Below are 24760 nucleotides of genomic sequence, written 5' to 3'. Positions count from 1 at the left end.
TAATTAAAAAATCCAGTCTTTCTCCTGTCTGAAAAGAAAAAAATGTTTTTCGCTAAACGTTGGTCGGAAATGTCTTTACTCTCGACGACTGTCAACATCTTTCTGTAACGTCAGGGTTACCGAATGTGGCCGAATGATGAGATCACAGGATGTACCAAAAAAATGTCAACTATAAAGTTGCTGAGTAAACGAGCATAAAGTTTTCTGTTGCTAAAAGTGTCTCTTATCGTGTTATATTTTAGATTAAACTATCTTTCTTGAGAGAATAGGATTTTTTTAATGAGAGTGTAATTTGTTTTCACGAGGAGTTCCTGTTTTTTATGCAAAGGAATTATAAGATAACGATCTTCAAAAGTTTTGTAAATTGGATGAGGGAGTAATTAATGTATTAGTTCCATAAAAATTAATTGTTTTTTTATATTTATTTCACTCGCATATAATTTTCTGTCTATAATCCAGATTACTGCAAATTTATCGTATTCATAAAGTTCGATGGCACTCGTGTACCAATTGTGTCAATTATCGAAAAGGATTATTTATTAATATGAAAATATTTACTACTGTGATTCAAATACTGACTGTGTGTGTCAAAGGATAAAATAATGATTACAAATAAACTTTGCTATAAATGATGTCAGTCGTATAAATCTTGTACGATTACTGATCAACAAATTATTCATTACGAAGAAAAACCACAATTACAACACGTGCAATAGATTTATTTCATTCAGCTTACTATCGTAAAAAGATGAATCAAAGTTTTATTTTTAAAACAACGATTATTTCCATAAATAGGTCCATATCAGTATAGTGCAATTTATTTTATTTTGGCAAGCGCCCAGTTTTCCTATCTCTTCACAGATATTTTTTTGCTTAACTGTTATTGTTAGCGGATGATTCGAAATATTGTAGAAATGTAATATTTCTGCATTTTTTTTTAAATTTTATCATTTGACAAAATTTAAATAAAGTAGTAGCATAAAATCTGATTGCCATAAATATTTGTAAATAATTTGTAATATGGGATTAAGATCGGTATTCACAAATGAAATTTAGAATGAATTTAGTCTTAGTTTGATCAACGAAGCACTTTAAACTAATATATATAAGATTATATTATGCTACAAATAAAGTACATATTATTTCTTATCTTAACACGGTCTTATGTTTATGTTTCTATAGATGAAATTAAGCTCCAGCTAAAGCTGTTCTTGTAGTTTCTCAAAAGAATACCGAAAAGTGGCTCCCTCTATTTGGAGGAGCATCCCAATGGAGAGATCTGTAAAAATGGTAACTATTTTCTCGATCGGTATAATAGAGACTATTTTGATTCGATTTGGGAATTTTCAGTCCAGTCGTAAATATTACTTTCACTCATCGAAAGTTGACCAAAAACTAAAAAGAAATCTTAACGAATTTCGAAATTTAATCTCTATCGACTGTAATTTTCTCCCGCCCTATAAAATTGCTGTTACAAACTTTATTTTACAATAAAAATACCTTTCAGCTTTAAATACTAAATACTAATAAAACAAGACATAATATGCAGAACAAATGTAAAAAACAAAAAATTAATTTTTAAAAATTCAAACTAATTTCTAATTAAAGTAAACCATGTACCTAAAATACACTAATTAAATTTTATAGTACAAATCTCCAGATTTATCGTATATTTATCAAACGATCACCGATCGCCTTAAAATCGTCGGGTTAAAGATTTCACAAGTTTGCAGTGGGATGTACCGGAAACATTGTAATAAAATGAGAGTTATTTTCTGGTGTACAAGAAAAAAGGGGGGAATAGAACGGTGGGTCGCAATGACGATAATTGAAATCGATAACGAGGTTTCGTAACGACAGGAAGACGAGTCTGACAATGAGAGAGGAGCTGTGGTGGAAACTAGTGTAGTTACGATTGTAAACGTACCTACATATTATACATGGCTATAACTCGGTATACGGTTAGATGCATGGTTTCTCGTTAAAGTGGTATTGGTATGACTATGATCGAACGCAAACTGGAATCGCCTACTTTCTACGATATTCCCAACCAAGTCGAAAAGCAGATGCATGGACGCACAAATAACTTACCGATTATGTGTATATATATATATATATATATATAGCCTAGTGTGTAGCTTGGTAAGAGTGTTTCGTGACACGGAGACAGGCCAGTGTAATTATTACTGATATCGTTCACTTTCGTCAGTAGCGGACACACGCGACCGTGCACCGTGTCATTATTCTGCTTGATGATATTCAACTTTTCGTCGCTTTTTTCGAAAATTGCTCATTCGACGTCCTGATTGCCCCCCGAGCCATTAAATTGATCTATTCTGTCCCGGTGACTTTGCCAATAACCGACAGCGTTGTGATTGTCTTTTTCTACTTGTATATATATATATATATATACAGGGTGTGACTGAGTATTCGTATTTTATTCAAGATTATTATTAATTATTTTTTTGCGATTACAAGCGTTCGAGTCGCGTTTAAATTGATGATTTTCTTGCCGAGTTATGGAGGATTGAAAATTAACGGAATTCGACATTTTTCATTGGCTCTAGTGAATTATGACGTCACAGGGATAGATAATTGTATTTTTGTTATTTAAGAGACTTCAAAGTGGAATTTGGACATTTATATAATTAGATATACTGTGGGAACAATTTGATTTAAATTAATAGGTTTTTTTTGTTACATCCTGTATATTATTGTTATTGCAATATTTGCAATCATGACGAATGATTATACGTGGCTAAATTGTCTCATCATGTTCGAGAAAATTACACTGAGTCTTTGGCTAATTGTGCCTGGGAGATTTAGAGAAAGTACTTCCTCATTTACACCCTCTGGAATTTGTTCGCATCACGTTAAAACAAATGTTTGAAACATTGCAATGCACAGCTTTGTGGTGGTAGAAAGGAAAATTGATAAAAAATTGAAAATACTTGAAAGTCTCGTACATATTCCTCAGGAAATTAATTTTTGTAAAATTACAGTTGAGAATAATTATTTCTGTAGATGCGTTATAAATAAATTCGAAAAAAATATAAGAGCTGCTCGTGTGATTCGTTTACTATGTGGAAAAGTAGTTATTTGTCCAGGATAATAAGGTAAGTTTTGTAAAAACCTGATTTTCCGGAATGTTTAAACACTCGGCTGAAACAATTAATAGATAAACGTTTTTCTGTCAATTAAGAGATCTGTAAACAGCGATTGAATAATAACAACATTAAGCGCGATTGAAAAGTACGAGTTACGTAATTATACATGCTAATAGTGTCTAGCCATCGGTGTAAAACGTGATAAGCTGGAAAATTGTAAAGCATTCGAGCAGATACGACCAGAAACGCGAATGCGTTGCTCCCAGGAAGGAAACACGCATTTCACTGATCTGCTTTCATTAAGCTAGCAAGCGTAGAGACGTGTAAGTATATAATTCGGAATTAACAAAAAATACACACACTTTCACAGAAAACGCCTCTTCCTTTCAAACGCATTCGACACAATACGTGTGTACAACATATAAGTTATTAAAATCAATCTCTATTTTTAATTGATAAAAACCGATGAGAAATTCAGAAATTAGTAATTAAATCCTGAAGAATATTAAAATCTAACAAAAGATAAAATTTAATCCAGGATAAAAAATTTCAACGATAAACTTATCAAGTGTGTTATATACAAAAACCCTTAAAAAACATTATTTGTTTAATTACAAATATAAATTGTTATTTTATTATTTCTCACGAGTCACACTACCAGCAAAATATTTATTATTCGAATAAAATATTTGTTGCATAAAAAGAATTATAATGACAATTAACTCGATCATCAATATCTCCAAAAAGAATAAAGGAGTTTTGCTAAGGGAGGATGTAAAAATTTCGACATGCACAGACACGTGTCATTCTCGTTGGACAATTGGCATTGGTCGGGGGGTGGGGGTTCGTATATAGAGAGGAAGTTGTCCCTCATACCAGCCAGTGAGTTCAGTGAGAGTGCTGTGTGATCCTTCCACCGATCTACCGTGAAAGTCAACGATGAAGGTACACGGCCACGCTATGATAGTGCGTGAACATCCGCTTAAAATCGTGTGTGAAGTGCAGATCATTGTTAAATTCCATCGAGTTCGATTCTTTAATCCTTCGATCCTCTAATTTCGTCCCCCTCGACACGAATCTCGTCAAATGGGAAAATTAAGTTTTCGTGGTTATTTTCAGCTTGATCGGAGTATTTGAGGAATTACAATTTTTTATTTAAAGTTTTGCAGTATTTAAAAAATATAATAGTGCAGTATTCGTTGGAAGACAAATATTTCACGATAGAGTAGCTATTGGAGTATGGAGCATTCCGTGAAAGTCGAGCTAGTACTTGACAGGGGAGCCACGAAGTCCCCTTTCTTCGAAACCCGCGCGTCCTCGCAGGTTTCTCGCGCAAAGCCGAGAATTATACTCGAAACGCTGGTACACACTAATAAAAGTATTGACACGATTGTAATTTAAAACTCGTCGGGATGGCATCGTCTCGTTAAATCCTAATTTTTCGCTTTGATTGTACGATCGATTTTTGCAGGATAATGAAAGGTTGATGACTTCTTTACGTTACTTAAATTTTTTTTCCTAAAATCAAGATTTGCGACAGGAAATTGAACTTTGACCCTTATTAATTTCTTACATCAAAGGCAGAATTAAGTTTGTTTTGTGATTATAAGGGAAAATGGAATTACGTTTTTGTCCACCTTTTTCGTACCCCGGAAGTAAAGAGCATTAACAGTATATATATATATATATATATACACATAAAGAAATGGTTTGATGATTTTGATTTTTCTGTTTATTCACTTTCTATGATATTACAATCATTTCAATATGACGGAAATCATTTGCAAGGCGCGTTCGTCTTCCGATTTGACCTACTCCTGCGACCTTTCGTGGCCGGAAAGTAAAGACGTAGATGTTACACGCACCAAACCATGTTAATGATTATTCTGAATTTCTCTTCTCATCGATGATTGCTCATCCAAGTCCAGTTCCACTGTATACGGAATCATATTACGATATGCTTCATTTTTAATTTCCTGTTGATTCTCGTAACAAAATCGTAGAAATTTTCATCCAATTCAGTTGTTTTTTTTTAAATTATAAATTTGATAAAATATAGTTTCTCCTGTATTTCAGGGCCCTTCATCCAAGCCTAATTCACTATATTCACTCTCTCAGAGTTTAATATTGAATTTTTGATCGATCTATTCAAAAAAGTCATGTTTGGTCTCACGAAATCGATATTTAATTTTTTCAAAAAAATGTAATCCATACGATAATTTTGAGTGAATAAATGCAGATATTTTGTTGACGTTCACAACTTGAATTTGTTAAATATTTTCAAAGTGATTGAAAATTGAAACTCGATAGAATCGTTCGAATTCTTGCGGATCCATGCACGCCTATCTCGATTCCCTTTTTATTTTTAGAAATCTCACGTGGAAAAGGAGAGGCGATCCGCGAGTTTACAAGATCAAGGACACAATCGGACCCAAGATCGTGATTACTTTCGCCCGCGTGGCTTTTCCGGCGTCTCGAGTGCGAAAGGCACGGCGGGCGCTGGAAAGTTTCTGCCATATAGCTACGATTTGATTCAAACTCAACGTTCACAGGATAATCACTCCATAAAACGGTCGATAACCTCGAAGCTTGTTTAACATTTTTCATCATTCATTGACGTTTCTTGCAAATTTTTCTTTTCAAAATATTCAAAGTATTGTACGAATGAAAATCGGTGCGGAAGTCGTTCGATACGTTTGTTAATAATGATTGAAAAATCTAGTTTTTTTTTTCTACAAAGTCAATGAGCAAACGAAGAGTAAATCGCTTTGCAAACTGACCAATCACCATGCGGCCTCGGATCACATTTCTCAACAAGTTTTCAAAAGTAAACACTGTAGCACTCATTTTCTTTGTGATGCAAAATTAGAGAAGTTTTGAGATTCAGATTTTCCAGCCAGAGCAGTGACTGATTCATCGAGTGTTCTCATTTTATTTTAGCCTTTTCTTGTGAATAGAAAAAATGGTAAATTAGAATATGCAAATTGTAAATGTAAATCGCTCGTCTAATTTTTCAGCTCGTCAATTCGTTATGTATTCACAAACGTAAGGGAAATTTGTAAATTTTGTTTTTCAATAATTTTTCATAAAATTATTCTTTGCTTTTCATTTTGAAAAATGCTAATGAGTTAATTTTAGTCACTTCTTACTTCATAGAATAGACTGTTAAGGAAATTTAAAAATTAGATTTATTTCTCCACAATTTCCATTGATTTTTATAAATAAAACAAACTAATTAATATTATTTTTCAAATTTTAAATCAATTCTGTATACACTTTGTTTATTTAATTAATAATTATAGTTTGAAATTGAATATAATTGGTAAAGAAACAATTCCATTATTTTTTATTAATCTGTCTGTAATTTTTCGCATTAAATCGCAATGGTTCACGGTTTTTTTCAACCGATCATTCGGTTTCTTAGTTACACCGTGTAACTACCAGTAGCTTTAAAGTGTTTTTTCTGTTAATGAAAGCATTTACACGCTCTGTTAAAGAAAGTATTACTCAATAGCTTTGTGAATTCTTCTTCGTCATTCAATAAAAGTCAAGGTTTTGTGGTTACTCCTTTATCCAAACGAGCGAAAAAGACTGTTTAATGGTCAAGGCCACCAACAAAATGATCTAACGCCTTTCTTCTTTCTATTTACAATAGAAAGTAGTCCTTATTTTCTCCGTCAGTCTTCGCTGTAAAGCTCGAAAAATCTATTAGTCAATATTTTATGACCAAATATTGGTTGTTTATTATAATATTGTTGTTTGTATTAGCGAAAACAACTAGTATTCGACGTTAAACTCATGTTAGAAGCTTTCATTTTGCATTAAATCTCGTTAAAAACGTTCAAATTTTGAAATCTCCATGTAACTATCACTCTGAGATACTATAGTGACGAGTAATTAATAGTTTTATGCATATGAGAACAGTAAAAATATAATAACTATAATCACTAGTCACTTGTGTGTGTGTGCACTAAAGCTATATATAGTTTATATGAATATTTCAAACATTATTACTAACGTGACAAGTGAGATTTCACTGAGATTTTATGAAAAGGGAAAAATTCAATCGTTAAAAAAATTTAAATAATAATAAATCTATTGGTACTAAACTGGAATACAAAATATTGATGACTGATTATTAATAAATTTAAAAAGCAAATGAGCAGATTAGCATTTTGAAAATTTCTAGTTTTGCCGAAGCATTCAGATATGTGTATCCTTTTTACAAGAAGAAGTCCTGACGCATAGCTATGCCTTTTTTATCGCCAAACTGGCAAACGTCTCTTTTACCAGTGGAAGAATCTGCATCTCTGAACTTTCTTTTCCGTTTAGCATGTCATATAGATGTAGTCAGCTTAAAAGTGGGTACGTGAATTTTTTGCGACCGTTAGCCTCTTTTTCTCCTATTGTATATGAATCCCGATATACATATACCTTGCGTTTGCAAAATATTTTATCGAAGAATAAATTAAAAATAAAAATAAAAATTCTCGCGTGTATTGTACATGGAATTTTATGCGTATCCTGGAAGATGTGTAGACAAGTTTTTTCATATATAATAACAAAATTAATGCAGAATTAGAAATATTTGTAAGAAAATGTACTAAAATAACTTTTTAAATCTAGGCAAATCGTATACGGTAACTAGGTCCCTCTTATCCGCCAGGTAGTTTTTGAAAGGCTTCGACCGGTTTACGGTGGCTGAATAAAAATTTGCATCACGCTCTGCTCCAAAATTTCCTAAAAATTTCATGTTTTCGTTATAGAAAAATATTCATTTTTTTGTTTGTTAACAATGATAATTATATATCTTTTATAACGAAATAATACTAATGCCTGAACTATTTTGCAATAGGGACTGTTGTTGGAAAGTCGTGAGAAATATTAATGATTTATAAGCATATAAAATTTTGGCCATTTTTTTTTTTAAGAGCAAAAATAAAAACCTCTGTCAACAAAATATGAATGATGGACGGACTGTTTTATAGGTATCGTTGGAAAAAAGGGACAGGGAGTAATAGATATGTGGGCGGGACTGAATAATGAGTCTAGACTAGAAGAAGAGTGGCATCTTCTGGCAAACTTTCACCAGGAATCGCTCTACTTGCTTCCTTCACATTGATGCGCTGCTTCTCCACTCCACCGATTCGTGTATTCACGGAAATCGCACGCTGGTTTCTATTGTCCGAGAAAAAATACTCTTGAAATCCATCAAGATTTATGTCATCGTCTATAATACCTGTCTTCTTTCAATTATCCTGCTTTAAACTGCTTTGAGCATTATCAATTTTTTTCATTTCAGGTTTTCCATTATTAATCTCGTAGTGCGTATTTAAAATTTTCCACATTGTTCTCTTTTCCTAGAAAAAATATTCCTAAAACTCATAAATATTTACGTAATCGTGTACAACGCTAACAAATTTTAATTATCCCAATTTAAACTACTTTGAACATTATTAATTTTGTTTGACATTAAAAACTTTTTATACCATTTCAATTATCCAAAAATAAGTACCTGGTACTCCTTTCATGATTGAGAATTGCAGTATTTACTTTATACTATAAAAAAATAATAAAAATCACACGTCTCATCAGTCAATAATCACAAGTCCTTAACAAATTTGCCATTATATATAACGCTGTTCATACGAGCACTAGACCAGTTCGTGGAAACACGGAAAACACCGTTTTCACGTCGGTTTCTACTACACGTGAAAAAAAAGATTAGTGAAATTCAGCAAGCACTCGAAATTGAACGTTGCATTCGCTTAATCCTATAGGATGGTTACATTGAGTATATAGAAAGTAATGAATAATCGTTTTCATGTGGCCATAGCTGAGGGAACTCCTGCTGATCGCTTGTTGGCTGATCCTCGTCCAATCGGAGGACACGAAGACAGTAGACTTGGATCTTTTAAGGAGAGCATCCGCTCAATTGGAAAGGCTATCGTCTTACAGGAGGCCGATCGATCTGGAAACGTCAAATTCGTTCTTCGATGAAAAGGTGGGGAAGTCCCACGAAACGGCAGCAGCCGCAGCAGTGGTACCGGAAGTCCCAACGGTACCACCAGCACCGTCCATAGATCCGAATCTTTACGACGAGCAACGAATGGGTTTGGAGATCCTGCAGATCCTGCCGCAGGATATGCAGAAGGAACTTTTAACGACGAATAAAATTGACGAGGACCGTTTGATGATGGACGTCCTTACCAATCCGAAATATTCGCAAATGCTTCAGGACAGAATCAAGCGTTCCGGTGGTGGACTCATCGGGAATATCGCTGGTGGAATTATCGGAGGTTTTGCGAGTGCTTCGGGACAGGCATCGAAGGGATCCTCTGGCGGCTCGTCCGGTGGATACCACGACAGCTACCATCCTCATGGTCACGTTGGATCGGTACGTAACGTCAGACCGGCCTGTGCACTATTTTAGGCCAACTAGAACGAAAGCAATTTACGCAACAAAATTACCTAGAAAAATACCAGGACAGTCCGATTACAGTGTTTCCCTCACCAGCTCACAATTTATTTCAAAATACTTTCAACCTTTAATGGCTCTCTCGCCAATTTACACGTCTCAGTCGAACAAAACTGGATCGTTTGATTAAACTTGATCCATCCTTTATCTCCTTCTCCATTTATCACTTTGCCTTTCAATGTTTCACGCTTTAAGTTGTTTTATTATTCAACGAGTGTTACTTTTTAAAGCTTATCATTAAGCACTCCGTGTCAACCAAGAAAAACTCAACGGACTGATTGGAAAATCATGGAATTTTATCTTCACTTTAACTCTTTATTTTTACTCGTTGATTTATTACTTTCTAGAAGATTTTCTTGCTTTTCATTGCTCGTAAGTTTCGTTGTAAATCGTCACGGGTGTTTACTGATTTTCTGCAAGATTGTCATCATACTATTTCACTTTGTGAAGTAGCTGATATGGTCTGATTACAGAGTTCTTTGCTTGGATTCGTTCATAATTGAAATTTCGTTTATTTTTAAAGAGAGTTTGATTTCGAATCACTTTTGTTTACATATCCATGAAATGTTAAGGTTATCAGCGAGTTCCATTAAAGGACATTGCGACCAGACCTGAATCGATATCGGATCAATGTTCTCGTGCCAATGTAGGATCCGAACGTACAAGCCTTATATCAGTCGTTGATACTTTTCTCTGAGACGTCTGCCTTTTCATAAATTATGTAGGACGGTTGATCATCGATTAAGGAGGGAAAAGCTAGAACTCGTTTGTCCCGTTGCGCACTTAGTTAATAGCAGATAACAATTCGGTCGAAAACTCTGTAAATTTCGCAAGAAGTCCTAACGTCATTTTCTTCCCTTATACAAATTCATCCTTGTTTCATAAATACGATTACTTTTAGTATGGCCACAAGACGTTCGACATTTGGGATTTCAAGAAGGCGATCATCAACACCCTCTTTCAAGCTGTGAAAGCGGTGAGCGGAGGAGTGTTGGCCTTGAAAGGTCAGCTGATCAAGGGTGGAGGGTTTTTGGTTTCCACCAAAGGCAGGATCATTAGTACGACTGGTGATGCGATTACGTCATTGGGTAAACACATTGCGAGTAGTGCAATTTTACATCCACCGTCTCATCACTACGCTCATCATGGATATTCGTACGAAGCTCCACATACTGGTAAACACAATTTCGTCTATTCCAGAGATACGTAGTTTCGCAACGGTATGTAAGGAAGGTCTATTCCAAGCTACGCTTATAAGGCCTTCGAATTCTATAACAAATGTATCATAGGCTGCATACTCTGGGTATGATCATTGCGTAACTCGGAATACACCTGTATAGAAAATATATTGAAAAATAGAAGGTTTACGGTTGATCCGTATCAATGCTATAAGCTGTATAGAAATAGGACAGGAGAAATTTATTCTAAAAATTTTAGGTTTTTATTAATGAGTTATTGACAATTAAAAACTTTGTAATTCGAGTCATTTAAGCTGTTGAGATAATTCAATGATCAGTAGGAAACAAATTTCTGTTCCTTTCCAAGTTCGGCCAGTAAGAGCTTCGATTAGTTTTATGAGAAGAAATAGATAAAAACGGCTGTTTTGGTATCAGAATTAAACGAGGCTAACAGTTTTGCGTTTAGAGAAATAGTTTAGTTTATGCTACGTTCATTTCCTAAAATAAGTTTAGAAAAAGCAAGCCTGTGCGTTCGTTATTAAATGACTGATTAAATTATATTTCTTCCAAAAAAAGAAGTTTGTCACCTGGATGAACCCACTTTCTATCGTGCAGAATTAAGTTTAATTCTAAAGTCTCTATAGAAAGTGGATTGAAATAAATGGACAGTTTTATAGTATTCGATATTCGCGACTAACTATATTATTTGGTTTATGCATTTATGAGTACAGAAAAAAGGATAGAAGTACCTTTCAATCTTTTATGACTAATGCAAAATGCAAGTAGCAAATATCAGGAAGTTGAAATTATCCAGGATACTAAAAGAACCGCAAACTGGAATCTCGTGAAGTTTAAAATATGTAGAATCTAGAATACATATGGAATAGTTATAGGAAATCGATTTTATCCAGAAAACGATAGTTTTCCCATTATTATTACGAAAAGAAACGATTAAAAAAGCGTTAGAAAGGTTTTAGACAATTTTTCGAACAGAACAAATAAGAAATTATAATCGAATATCTCAAAACACGAGGTACGGCATAAAGTGGTTTTAAAACTCAATATCCTCCTTCAAGTACTGGAGACTCAATGTTGGAATATGATAATTGGATATAACTCCTTAAAAAAGTATAACAATGTTTTTATTTCACAGAGCACGATTCTGGATACGAAAGTCCACCACCCGAAACGTATGGCAGTCCACATGATAGTTATGATCACCATTCTAGTTATGCATCCCCATCCGACGGTAGGTACCCTTCAAAGTAACACTAACCGTCTCACCATAAGCTTTCTATCGCTAAATTTTGTAACGCTTGGTGAAAGAAGGAAGTTGATTATCTTCTTTTTGTCTATATCGAGCAATCTTGTAACAATCCGGTCGAAGGAACCTGTACTCATAGCTTTCTATTGCTCTTCTTCTCGTTTCTCTTTCCCTCTTTCTCTTTTTCTTGATCTTAATCAATTCTGGCTATATCACTGCCAACCATACTTCTCATTCATATGCATCCGATGACATTTCACAAAACTAGAAAATTTATTACCTCACATATTCCTTATCGGACCTTCGTGGATCCATGCTTTCTCACAACTTTCGCCAGAAATTGTTCATTATTGCATCATCATCATTATTATCAAAGTAGATTTTATGCGTAATTCTCTGCAAAGACCGCAGTCCAGTTAGATCCCATACGCTATTCTTTTCTATTTCAATCGACCCGTAACAGACGTATATATACCTAACGTTGCATTGGAGAGGGTTCTAACAGACAGGACTGACAGACGTCACGTTTACAGACGATCATGCTGGCCTGCTGATTGTGAAAGCGACAAAGCCACACGAGGAAGTAGCCGATCATCATTCGGAACATCATCCTGAACATCATACTGAACATCATTTGGAACATCATCCTGACGACCATTCGGAACATCATTCCGAAGACCATACAGAATATCATTCAGGGTCGTCGCACTTGGCGGATCTCGAGGACAGTTTCGGCGGACCTCCGAAGGGCGAGCATCCCAAAGAGGTGGTAAACAATTTAGGACCCAGCAGCACCCACCATGAAGCTAATGATCATTTGCATCATGAGGAACATTCGGAACCCTATCCACCTCTGGGGACACCACCGCCGGATCCGCCTCATCTTTACGACTACTCCTCCCACGATGATAAAGGAACTTACGTAGATCACCCACCAAAGGAATACTCTCATCCACATAAAGTAGAGAGCCATCTATATCCCCCTACGGACAACCATATAGCGATTCAGCAAAGTGCCGAGTATCCACCGACGCTTCATCAATATGGAAGTCCGCATGTGGACACCCTGAAGATTCCCATTCTTGGTCCTCATCAGGAATACACCTTGCCAAAGCTGGAAGCAATGGATTTTTTCAAGGGCTCCCTGTACGGATTCAAGAATGGATATAACCAATATGGCGGCTATCAATCCTTGCAGCATCCTCCGGTCTCTGCGGAATATTGGAACAACGGTATCCATCCGAATGCGTATTACGGCGGATACGGTAGTCCTGGACTTTCTCGCAGGAGGAGCTTGCAGAGGAGACTTTACGCTTATTATCTGCGCAGGCCCCCAGCCGTGGGCCTGAAAACCAGCAGGTTCCGGCAACACTTATAAAACGGACGCATTAGTCACAGGTAAACCAGAGGCATGACTGGCACGAACGACCAACCAACACAAACGTGAGACTGTATTATTTACTTCTTTGACTGACTTTCTTCGTCTTGGACTCCTTCCAAGGTTATCGATTTTACCTTCAGAAACGCACTTACCACGACCTTCATGTAAATACAATATAAAAGTACGCAAATTCATGCCGAATCTTCACTCTAGCTTTGCTGGCTTCTTGTGTTTTATTTAACAATTAGCACGGAACAAAAATTGCCTCTTAGTATTCTTAAAACGCGAGCGATGTCGTTGGTAATTGATCGTCTCTGGGCGAAAGTCTATTCGCTGATAATCTCGAAGAAGAAAGTTTTTCGAGAGCTATATATATATATATATATATATATATATAATATACATGTATGTATAGTCACCATACAGACAATGAAATTAATGACTATAAGTATCGTATTTATTGCAACGAGCGCTTGTTGCTTTTTGCACTTCGGTAACCGTCAAATTGTTTCACCGTATGATGTGTGTGTGTGTGTGTGTGGCCGCTTATATTTTGGAATCTATTTCACTCGAAGAAAAGATTTAATTGATTTTTTCAATGTCTGTTACAGTTGTCTTCTCGTATGCATTTTATCCATACGCAGCACGACACAAGGCACCGTTTTATTACAAGCATTGAGACTGATCGTATGCCGATGTAAAGAGAACTCCATTGCCAAGGAAATCTTGAAACTGCAGCATCGCAAGGCGTTCTCGAACTGCCGAAAGAAACAAGCGAGTAAACAAAGCCATGGAGACCGGTGGGGATCGAGATTCCGAGAATTGTGGCTCGAGCATTCCCGAGTAGAGAGTGAAGATACGGGTACACGGCGCGTGAAATACACGCGTGGCGTGTCCACTCCTCGATTTGTAGTCCGCAGTGTTCCGTATAGATCGCGCGCCCGTTCCACGCGCGGCGCGTCCACTCACAGTTCCAAAGGTTGCGCGTGTGTTTCACGCGCTGTGTACCCGTACCTTGACAACAAAACGTGAATGGAACGCTTCTGTGCCCTTATTATTAGCTCAGACACTTTGTGTTTGTTTACACCATCGCCATTATATTTCAAATCCATTGGAGTTATCAGTCAGAAATATGAAACTTTTTTCCAGTGACTACAATACTTCTTACGTATTATATAATAATATAGTTTTTAGGAGTAAAATGGCAAGCATGTATAAAGAATACTTGTTGTAATTATAAATAAATTGTTTTTTTATAAACATTCCCCCGACCGTTCTTCAAATTTTTTCTTCTTATATTAAACTAACTTACGTGTTCGAAGTGATTATAATAATTTGATTGTCTGTTGTAATAAAATTCAAAATCATACCATTCTAAACTATTAAAAGGTTATTTTCTGTTATACTAAGATATAGGCTTCAAGCTGAAGTTCGTCAAAGGCCCGTTTGGGACTTCATCACCGCACATAAGAATTTATTAGAAATATTTAAATATAACAAAATAATCTATAATTCGATTATATCATAGTGTTACTTAAATGATCTCACATTTCGTGTCAAGTCACAATAAATACGAAAAAAAAAATGTTTTCTTGTCATATCGAACAGTAAATCCTAAGAAACAGATACGAAACTTGATATTCCTCTTATGAACCGATTTGTTAGTAATGTATAGAAAACTGCAAGTTGTAATTTAAATGACAATTAAAATTGTTACAGTAAAAATGAATCAGTAATTGACATACAAATTTGTATAATATTTTAATAATTTTCTAATACAAAAAAGCTTGATATCTTCGAAATTACTGTTTTATCCACTATACAATACTACTTTATCCTGTTTTAAAGATGCACGATAGTTGGTATTCAGTACGTGTTTGCAATCTAAATACCGACCAAGCGCGATTTCATTTTACCAACAGCCAGTTATAATAAATGTGCAAGTAAATGACGCGCCAATTTATAATTTCAATAAAGCATTCCATTTAATATAATCAACAAAAAACATTCAATAAAAATTGTAACAACAAATAAAAATATATCTAATCAAATAATATTACACATTGAAATTGGATCAAAATAAAATTTCAATGTAGATTACAGTAATTTTTCCATAATTCGTTGAATAAATAATAGAGAAAAGAATAGCATTTGATTTAATTAACGAGGCTTAGTCACGTAATATAATCATACATAATGAGTAGGCTATCGAAAGGATATCCTAGATCTATTTGCACCACTTTTAACTACGGTGCTCCAAAACCCACATCTTAATACAAGCCTACAAATCCCATTAAAATCGCTGCAGATATTCCTCACTGATCAAGGTATCATTTCGATACTCGCGTGACGTCACAGTGTAACAGCTGCTCAAAAGTGTTTATTTCCAAAGTCGATAACTCGATAACCACTGCACGGAATTTAGTGTAACTCGAAGATTCGTGATCCGGAAGTCCTAAGGAACAATAATCCCTGCGAAATGACAAAATGTTTGTTGCAACCTCTATACATGCACAATGACGTCACAGCACTCTTAAGCGCATCACCAAGAGAGAATCCGAGCTATATTATTCCCTGGCGAACCGTTTCTGATCTCGAGCAACTTGGGACAAAAAATGCCACACAGCGGAGCGTTAATCTTAGTTTCGCGAGGAATACGTATACTGGGTCACTGGATCACACACGCAGCAACTCGACGGTGCTAAAAGTCAGATGTCTCCTGAGAGACAACCCGCTACAAGGATATGGAGAGAAACTCCTCTCGACTCGGATCCATCGATCGATTTTTCCTCGCTATCAGAAACTCGAGATTCCTCAATGATAATTTTTCGTGTAATTACCCATCTTTTATTTTGTCATAAAACCAGTGGAATTATATTCAATAAATTGTTAAATAAATAATTGTACCTCGAGTGTCAGTGAATTGTGGCTTTAATCTTGCGATGATGCTCTATTGGGATAAATGATGATTTTGTGTGTGCGTGTGTTCGAGGAGATGGAGAACATTAAAAAAAGTTTGAGGGGGGGGGGGGGTGAACGAAAAGCGTGTGGACTGTGACGCAATTTTGATTTGAAAACACAGCTCGGCTCGGCATAGAATCGAAACGGGATTTATCGAGCTGCGAACGTTCGGGAGTCGAAGAGGCAGTTCGTGAAGTGTAAAGGTGTACGGGGGCACATTCGCCGTTGGGAGTATAAATGAAGGACAATGACCTAATTGCGCGCAGAACACTCAGTGCTTCCTTCCTCGAAGGCCAATCGTTACATCGCAAACTGTGAGACTCTACTTCCGGTTCCACCGGCGGATTCTCACCTCCAAGGTCATCCTAAGGACCTTACAGATATGAAGGTAGGCTCTACGTCATTTTTCTGTCTTCTTCTTATTTTCTGTCTGTTTAATATCGTTCGTTGTTAAACGTCAGGATTTATCAGTGATTAATTTTGGATTATTGTGATTTATAAACTGCAGTTAATAGAGGGATCCAAATTTAGTTTATAATTAATATCAATCTTCGGTCATCTTGGAAATGTCATTACAATTATTTACGGTAGTTGTCTGAAATATTGTTTAATATTATTACTATTTGATCGAAATTTTTTATACATTTTTAGGTTAGTTTTATGCTTTGTTTTTTGGCAATTTTCAAAATAGATTTTTAAATACTAACATTTCGTTATAATAACATTATTCGTGCGGAATAGTAATTCGATAAATTTGGGTTTGTAGATTATTCAGCCGTCACTCATCGCTATAATGCTATGCTTAGTTAGAGTTTCGGTAAAAAGCGGAGTGAAAAAAAATGAAAGAAGTAGGACCGTTAGCCGATGAAAAAAGGAACGTTACCTTCGAGAGCTATAAATCCACCGGAATACTTTCCAGAAATATTTGACACATATCTGAAAATGAACGTTAAATTCTTGATGAAATAAAATTTTTTTTGAAAATTGAGAAAATTATACATATTAGAAATAAATTAGATTAGAGTTGAAACGATTTCTAGAGGGGGGGGGGTTCAAATCTTATAGTTTTCTACTTGCAAATTGAGTATAAAAATGAATAAGTAATGTGTTCATGTAACGATTATCATGAAACTTAATAAAGCGTAACTTAAAACATGCTCATTAAGGAAAATTACGACGTGAGAGAAAGATTCAGTGAAACTTAATATAATGATAAATGGAAATTACTCGTCACGGCTAACAAGGCTTATCCACTAGCAATTCAGTACAAATTTTCTGAAAATATAATTATAGTTAGAATAAAACTTGGTTCGAACGGTTTAAAAATTACAGTTTTCATTTTCTAATAATAATAAGTGAGAAGTGAAGATAAATACTCGACTATAATAAACCTTTAATAATTTTACAACTATATTGTCAAAAAATTAATACCTTTTTCAAAAAACAATTAATTTCAATATTAACATTTATCACGAATAACTGGACCAATAAAAGACCTATATAGAAATGTAAAAAAAAATGAAATTATTTTGACAATCGAAACGTTAGAAAATAATTGAATTTCGACGAACCGAATGGGAATTTTCCACTTGGCGATAGGGAAAAGTGAAAAGGGTGAAAATGAAATTGGCTATTGTGGATGTTTTTCGGTGCCAGGATCGATAGCGCAGAAAACACTGCATCGATTAAAGCCGAGCCAAAGTTTCTAATTCAAATGAATGGACAATAAGCACGAAGTGTTTGCTTGCGTGTGTGCGTATGGTTTTCTTCTCGAGTGCTTTTCCCCTATCAATGTGGCACAACGGCCCACTTAAATGCACCAGCTCAAACATGTATTTATGTACGCACGCTCGCTTTGCACGAGAAGCCGGCTAGAGAGAACGAAACGCGATGTGCACGTGTTGATATGTGGTACCGTAAGCCTTCCCCATCGTTTCTACGACAGCCAAGTAGTAAACGATTAACCTGATACATTTTGAAAACTCTACTGCTTACACTACAGGAGTCATGCGCGACTCGATAAACTCATTTCTGATTAAAATTATAAAATTTATCATTTTTGACAACATTTTCCACCATTATACACAATATATTGTTGGAAAAATTTTTATAAATTATATTAGACTTTGTTTAATTAACTTTGACTAGTCTGTATTTTAATTGTTGTTAACTATATTAAAAAAATAAAATAATGCTTGTATTTTTAATGATGTAATAAACATTGAAAATTTTTAATTTTGTTCAATTTTTTTTTTAAGTTCATTTTTTTTTTAATGCAATTATAAGAAATTTGTTTGTATTTCTTGGAGTTATTAATAACTGTTCGTTAGTTGAATTTTTATTTTCAGTATACATTTTAGAATTCCTTTTATAGAAGCAGACAGAAATGTAACAAAAATTTTAAGGTATTTTGTCCATTTAAGTATCGTTTTAATTAATTACTCGAGGTAATTAAGACAGCAGAGAGATTCGAATCCAAAAAAGGGATCAATATCAGGATTAATCTGTGCAAACTTGAAAAAAGTATCGTTCACTTTCTTAACTTCTTTTAAGCTTGGGAGACGGATTGAAACGTTACTGGGTAAAAATCTTCGAAGCGAGCAAGGACATACGGTACTGTAAACGGATGTGGACTTGAGCGTATACGAAATCTCGAATTTCTAGTCCAGTTAGGAGCAAATTTAAGAAAGAAAGTTATCACCGTTATGATGAGTTTCAGTAGTTAATTGGACAAGTTGGATCGAAGAATACTAGTTTTATTGCACGGTTTCTCCAGCGAGTAGCTTGAACTTACCCGCAGACAACCAGGCACAGGTCAATCTGCGAATTAAAACATCTGCAGACACATTAGTTTCCACTGAAAAACTTCCGGCTTGACTAATTGCAAACACTTTCCCATTAAATATTCAAAGTATCATGCTGATCCAATAAGCCCTCTTTAAAGAGTTACGTCCATCCACTTTATCCTGCGATCTTGACAATTTTTGTAAAACTTTAATTCTTGCTAAAACAACTCAGGTAAAACACTAAACTCTTACGACATTATTAAAATACAAATTGATGCTTGTGACAATTAATGCACTTTTCAAGGAATTTAACAAAAATAACAAATATACTGATAATAATTAATTTAATGCAAACTTTGTTTCAGCTAAGAGGTGTGGCTTGTTTGTTGCTGGTGATAGGGGTTTGTCTTGCCGATGGCAGGTATAAAATTAGAAGACCCTTGAATAATCAACGACCTCTAAGACCAGCTTTACGACCTTCCCCAATATTCAAGAAACCATGGCCGATCAGTCACAGGATCTCTATGGGAAATGGAATTCACATAAGTAGTGGAGGAATTCCTCATAAAAGAATGTCCTACAAAGCACCGAATTATAGGTAGTTCAACAAGTTGATTTATACAAGTCAATTCGATTGTTAATAATGCTGTTAATGACGTATCGATTAATTAACATCAAGTTTGGCTTTTAATCGTTGAAGAATTCGTCGGCCACCGATGTTCAACGAGCTACGAAATGCTTGGAACAAACCAATTCCATTGATGGCAGTTTCGACCAATCGTGCTATCTTACCGCAACGTCCATCCATTAAAGAATTTCACACAATGAAGACCGAGTTCCAATCGTTGAATAAGATGCCTGAATACAGTCCTGAGTACAGACCACAAACAGCAATTATTCCAGCTACTCATCGTGGCGGCATGGATGATGACAAGGGTCCAATACATACAATTCCAGCGCCGAATCTAAGCCTCGCTGACAAACCCTATAATCACGATAAGAGCAGCGAGGCCAACTCCGAGAGACCGCCTCAGCGGAATTATCAGATCAACAATTACAGCTCTAACCCACAGAGTAAGCAAATCGTCTAAATCCTTAAAATCCTAATATATGTTACAATTGATCATCATTCTTGTGTTATCATTTCTACTACGTCTTAAAAACTAAAGTTTAGCAAACTGTAAAAAGAACCAATAACATGCTATACAATTCTTTAGTGGCTATCCTATAGAAACTTTGTCTTTACAGATGCCTCACCGGTCAATTACGGACAGGCGACTTCCAGTACTATAATACCGACTCAAAAAATCGCTACGAGCCCTGTTCCGACTCAGCATCATTACGAAGTTACGGAAAATAACGAAGTCAAGCAAAATGACTCCCCCACCTATTTGACTCCACAGTATGACGTCAGCAGAGTATCGACATTGGCGAATCACGATTTGCAGACGAACGATGTTTATCTGAATAATTTGGCCAGCAATAATCCAGCAACAAGCACTGGTATGATAGGAACCAGTGCCCATTTTGGTCATGGTAGCACACCGATGCAGACGGATCTTCGCAGTTCCCTGCACGTTGGGTTCCCTGCGACCGCAGCCCAGGCTCCTTATCCCATAACTCAACAAATGCCAGATCTTCAAACAGCTCAGCAAACAACTGCTGGACAGACCTTGTCAGCCAATGAACTTTACGATCTGTTGAACAGCTTTCCACACAAAATCAGCGATCAATACGCCTCGGGTAATCATGATTCCTTGAAAGATTCAACGTAGTCGAGTAATGAGACTTTTCATTGACCAAATATATACAGCAGCTACCTAGAAACAAGTGATTAGTGAAAGTTATAATTGCCTTATTAGTAGCTCACCTATCGAGTAGTGATCGCTGTTCTATTTATTTTACTATAGGTCACCAGCCGCAGCTACAGCAGCATCTTCTCCAGCAACAATTGGGACATCTCTTTGATCAAACCGGAGTGACCAGTTTCTCTCAGCCTCAGATGCACTCTTTTAATTACGATGAGCAGGCTACTAAACAGCTGCTACTGCAGCAGCAACAGCAGCAATTGCAACAGCAACAACAACTTCAACAGCAACATCTTCAACAGCAACAACTGCAGCAGCAACAGCAGCTTCAGCAACAAGCTTTGATGGACCAAAATTATGCTTCCGGTCAAGGCAGTGCGGTTTACAATGAGGGGGCAGAAGCCTCGAATATGCAGACGGAAGTTGTTCCAGAAGCCAAATATCCAGCTGACAATGGAGAACCTTTGGAGAACAATATTGAATATGAGGAAATTAATAATAAGCAAGGTCAATCTACGTACTTTAACAAAGTATCCAACAGTGGAGCTACGTCAACTCAGTATTACACTACCTTGCCTAATCGAGAAGCTGCGGAGAAATTAGCTGCCTTAGCTGCAGCTGGCAACGTCAACAGCCAGTTGATTGGTCGATTAAGGAAACAGCAACAGGCTCAACAAGACCAGAATGACTCGATCCCAGCTAATCACAAGGAGGGTGATTACCGTCAGTACGATGAACAATACGACCGCCAGCCCGGGCAGCAGGTACTCTAGTTTTCTTGTGTATGTACCTAAAAAAATGTTATTATTGAAAATATTAATATTTTGAATTGATTTTGCTTCAGGATAAAAATCTTAGATACGATCCAAAAGATGAACATGAGAAACCACAATCGATTGAAAATAAGCGTCCTTTGAGAATAATGGTCCCAGACGTAGAAGAGTACGTGGATGATGAAGGTCATCGTGAGAAAGAGAAAAGCAATACTGGCGTAGAATATGAATACGAGAACGATGGGGAGTACGAAACCGCTGCAACTACGACGAACACAAGGAACCACGAATCAGATTCCACAAACGAATTTGGTACACGACTGAACACTAAGACTGGAAAATATAATGATCATTAAAGTCTACATTTGTACATAATATGTATGGCCCAAACTCGGTGAATCATATCATGTTCATCGAATTTTAACTTATTATATTTATACCTAGCCTTTATATGTAACGCACAAAAATTCTTTTTTAAATGTGTCGACATTAGTATTATCTACTTAGTATATTAGAAACGAGTATTAAAACGGTGTCACTATAATGACTTTTTATTCTCTTCAGTGTGTATGATGCAGCATATAGTTGTCATGAAAAAAATTGGTGGTTTTCATTAGTTTTATATTTTTTGTCATTGTACACAGTGAAGAGATTAAACGTGACATAGAGAAGGATCAAAAATGACTTAATTTAAGAATGTTTGTTGGTTATTATTAATTTTGTTAAAAAATAGTCAGCAAATTGATTTCTATGATCAACTCATAGACTCTTTTTATTTCCATTTCCAAGCATGCCAATCTGTAAATATCAAGTTCGTATGTACACAAGATATAAATCAATTATACGTATCTTTACAATTTTTAGTACATATTCGGGTACACGGTAAAAAATGCATAAAGCATTTCTTCTGAGTTTGCTCCGTCTGATTGAATGAGGAATCTCCTGCGAAGCAGTCGCGAAGATAATTGTTGCCTTGAATCAAAGGGTTAAAAAAAGGGTATTTTCAACTATATTTCCATAAGACTAGTAAGGTAATTGTGTGGAATTTTTTTTTGTATAGCAAGGGACACTGTTTATAAAATGTCACTTTAATTTGTCCATAAACCAAGGCTTGCCATCATTTGTACACCGTTTGGTAAGGATATCACAGCCGGTTTGTGTGACTAAAAGTGTCTGCTCGAATTGGGCTGATAACTGTCCATCTGCTGTAACAGCAGTCCAATTATCTGGCCAAGTATCATCTCTCCATGTACCTTGAGATATCATTGGCTCTATTGTAAAACAATGTCCTGGCTTCATAATTCCTACTGCTTTATTTTCTAAGAAACGAAAAAGTTTAATTCGTATATACCCTTAAATATAATGTAATTATTTATTTTGATAGCGACTTACTTGCATAATGTGGCACATTAGGGGCAGTGTGGAATAGCCGGTGAATTCCATGACCGCAATAATTACGAACGACGCTAAATCCATGCGCCTGAGCATGCTTTTGAATAACGTTTCCAATCTCTCTGTATTTTTCACCTGGCCGTACTATATCTATAGCCTTGGAAAGACACTCGTATGTTACTTGTACTAACTTTTTAACTTCCGGTTTTACATTGCCAACGAAAAAGGTTTCATTTAAATCGCCGTGAAAACCATTGTGGTATACAGTGACGTCAACTATTAAAGTTTTGTAAGAAAAATTGCATTTAAAAAATAGCCTAGAGATGCATAACATTTTCAACAAGAGAAACTATTTCTTATAAATTAAGATATTTTACCATTGCAAATGTCACCATCTTCTAAAGGCCTGGTATCAGGAATACCATGGCAAATTACTTCATTAACCGATGTACAACAGCTTGCAGGAAATTGATGGTAGTTTAAGGGCGATGGATAGCAATTCCTTTCAATGCAGGCTTCGTGCACAATTCTATCTATTTCCGCAGTTGTTACTCCAACTTGACAAGCACGAGCAGCCTCATCCAAGACTTCCCTTCCAAGCTGTCAACAAAACTTAAATCAGTATTAATTGCACTTTTGAATAAATTTACATAAGTTTCTTCTTCAGAGACCTTGCAAGCTACTCTCATGCCTTCAATTTCTTCATCATCTAAAACTTTTATTTGTGCCGAGCCTCTAACAGCATGCTCACTAAGAGGAATGCCTTCTGGATGAGTTGCATAATCTGGACGACCAATATGATCTGGCACAGATCTGCGTGGCTCTTTCTTGTAAGGTCTTAATTTGCCTGTGTAATGATATGACGGCCATGGATTGTATTCATTAGATTTCTTGTTGCCATTCTCGCCCTCTACAAGTATAATATAATGTTTATTAATATACTTTGACACTTAAGCTCAACAATAGTTTTTTTTTTCTGAAAATACTCACTAGCAATTTGATGAATCACCTTGTGCGTTTTCCAGCTCCCTTTGAAACAATCCTATCAAGCAAATTAACGTAATTAAATGATTTAAATGACACTGTCTATAAAAAATTTACAATTTAATAAAAAATCAAAAACCGAAGGGTTTGTGGCTGTAAGATGAAATAGACGTTATACCGTAATGAATTGAAATAAAACGAATAACTTAACCTAAAAAGCAAAAGATCTCACTTGACTGCAAAAATAGGAGCCTTTTATTCCAATTTCTAAGCACGTTGGGCACCGTAAGCTCGCGACTGCATTGCAGCCTGGGGTTTCGCACATTCCAAAGGCCATCGACATTCTGTTAAAGAGATTGTTTCAAGTTTTTATAACAACGTGACTCGTACTCGTAACAGAGTGAAGGTGGTCGGGTCGGGGCAGGCGCAGGGGTTTGACGGGGGTCGGGGATGCTCAGTGCTCACTCAGCGCCGCTGGCCGCACTCTCCGAACTCTTTACTTCTACTCAATACCACCAGGTGGGTACGACGCGGAGCAATCTCGCTAACAAGCAATTTCGTAAATGCCTACTGATTCCCATTAATAGGTGCTGAAGCCTGAAGTCTCTCATTAATTCTTCCATGTATCCTAAGCAGATATCTGCTCTC

The 24760-nt window shown here is 35.9% G+C and overlaps 3 protein-coding genes across 4 annotated transcripts; 2 read left to right on the top strand and 1 right to left on the bottom strand.

The window, feature by feature from the left end:
- Window positions 1-3999: 3999 nt before the first annotated feature.
- LOC136772530 (uncharacterized) lies at window positions 4000-14664 on the top strand. Of its 2 annotated transcripts, none has more exons than XR_010822475.1 (6): window positions 4000-4052; window positions 8944-9504; window positions 10487-10760; window positions 11917-12012; window positions 12561-13470; window positions 14020-14664. XR_010822475.1 is itself a non-coding variant. In XM_066725573.1 (6 exons), exons 1-5 carry the CDS (start codon window positions 4047-4049, stop codon window positions 13403-13405), a joined length of 1782 nt encoding a protein of 593 aa, XP_066581670.1. In that variant the 5' UTR covers window positions 4000-4046; the 3' UTR covers window positions 13406-13425; window positions 14020-14664. The 2 variants fall into 2 exon arrangements, 1 of the variants encoding a protein (XP_066581670.1); XM_066725573.1 differs by having other exon boundaries at window positions 12561-13425.
- A 2087-nt stretch (window positions 14665-16751) lies between these two features.
- Window positions 16752-22337, top strand: LOC136772782 (myb-like protein Q). Its single transcript, XM_066725909.1, is given in 7 exon segments — window positions 16752-16757; window positions 19521-19753; window positions 19856-20229; window positions 20404-20898; window positions 21066-21184; window positions 21266-21746; window positions 21782-22337. Coding segments are annotated over 7 exon segments (2019 nt in total). The 3' UTR covers window positions 22093-22337.
- A 140-nt stretch (window positions 22338-22477) lies between these two features.
- Window positions 22478-24548, bottom strand: LOC136772452 (methionine aminopeptidase 1). Its single transcript, XM_066725456.1, has 6 exons — window positions 24345-24548; window positions 24119-24170; window positions 23800-24038; window positions 23506-23728; window positions 23129-23404; window positions 22478-23055 (listed from the first exon to the last, which is right to left on the bottom strand). The coding sequence occupies exons 1-6, from the start codon at window positions 24453-24455 to the stop codon at window positions 22820-22822; spliced, it is 1137 nt and encodes a 378-aa protein (XP_066581553.1). The 5' UTR covers window positions 24456-24548; the 3' UTR covers window positions 22478-22819.
- Between the last annotated feature and the right edge of the window lie 212 nt (window positions 24549-24760).

The sequence above is a fragment of the Prorops nasuta genome, unplaced genomic scaffold, assembly GCF_024137725.1.
Source record: "Prorops nasuta isolate Cenicafe-Biocafe unplaced genomic scaffold, Cenicafe_Pnas_1.2 PNAS00004, whole genome shotgun sequence".
Lineage (NCBI taxonomy): Eukaryota > Metazoa > Arthropoda > Insecta > Hymenoptera > Bethylidae > Prorops > Prorops nasuta.
The sequence above is the reverse complement of the archived record's forward strand: the minus strand, read 5'-3'. Positions and strand labels throughout refer to the sequence as shown.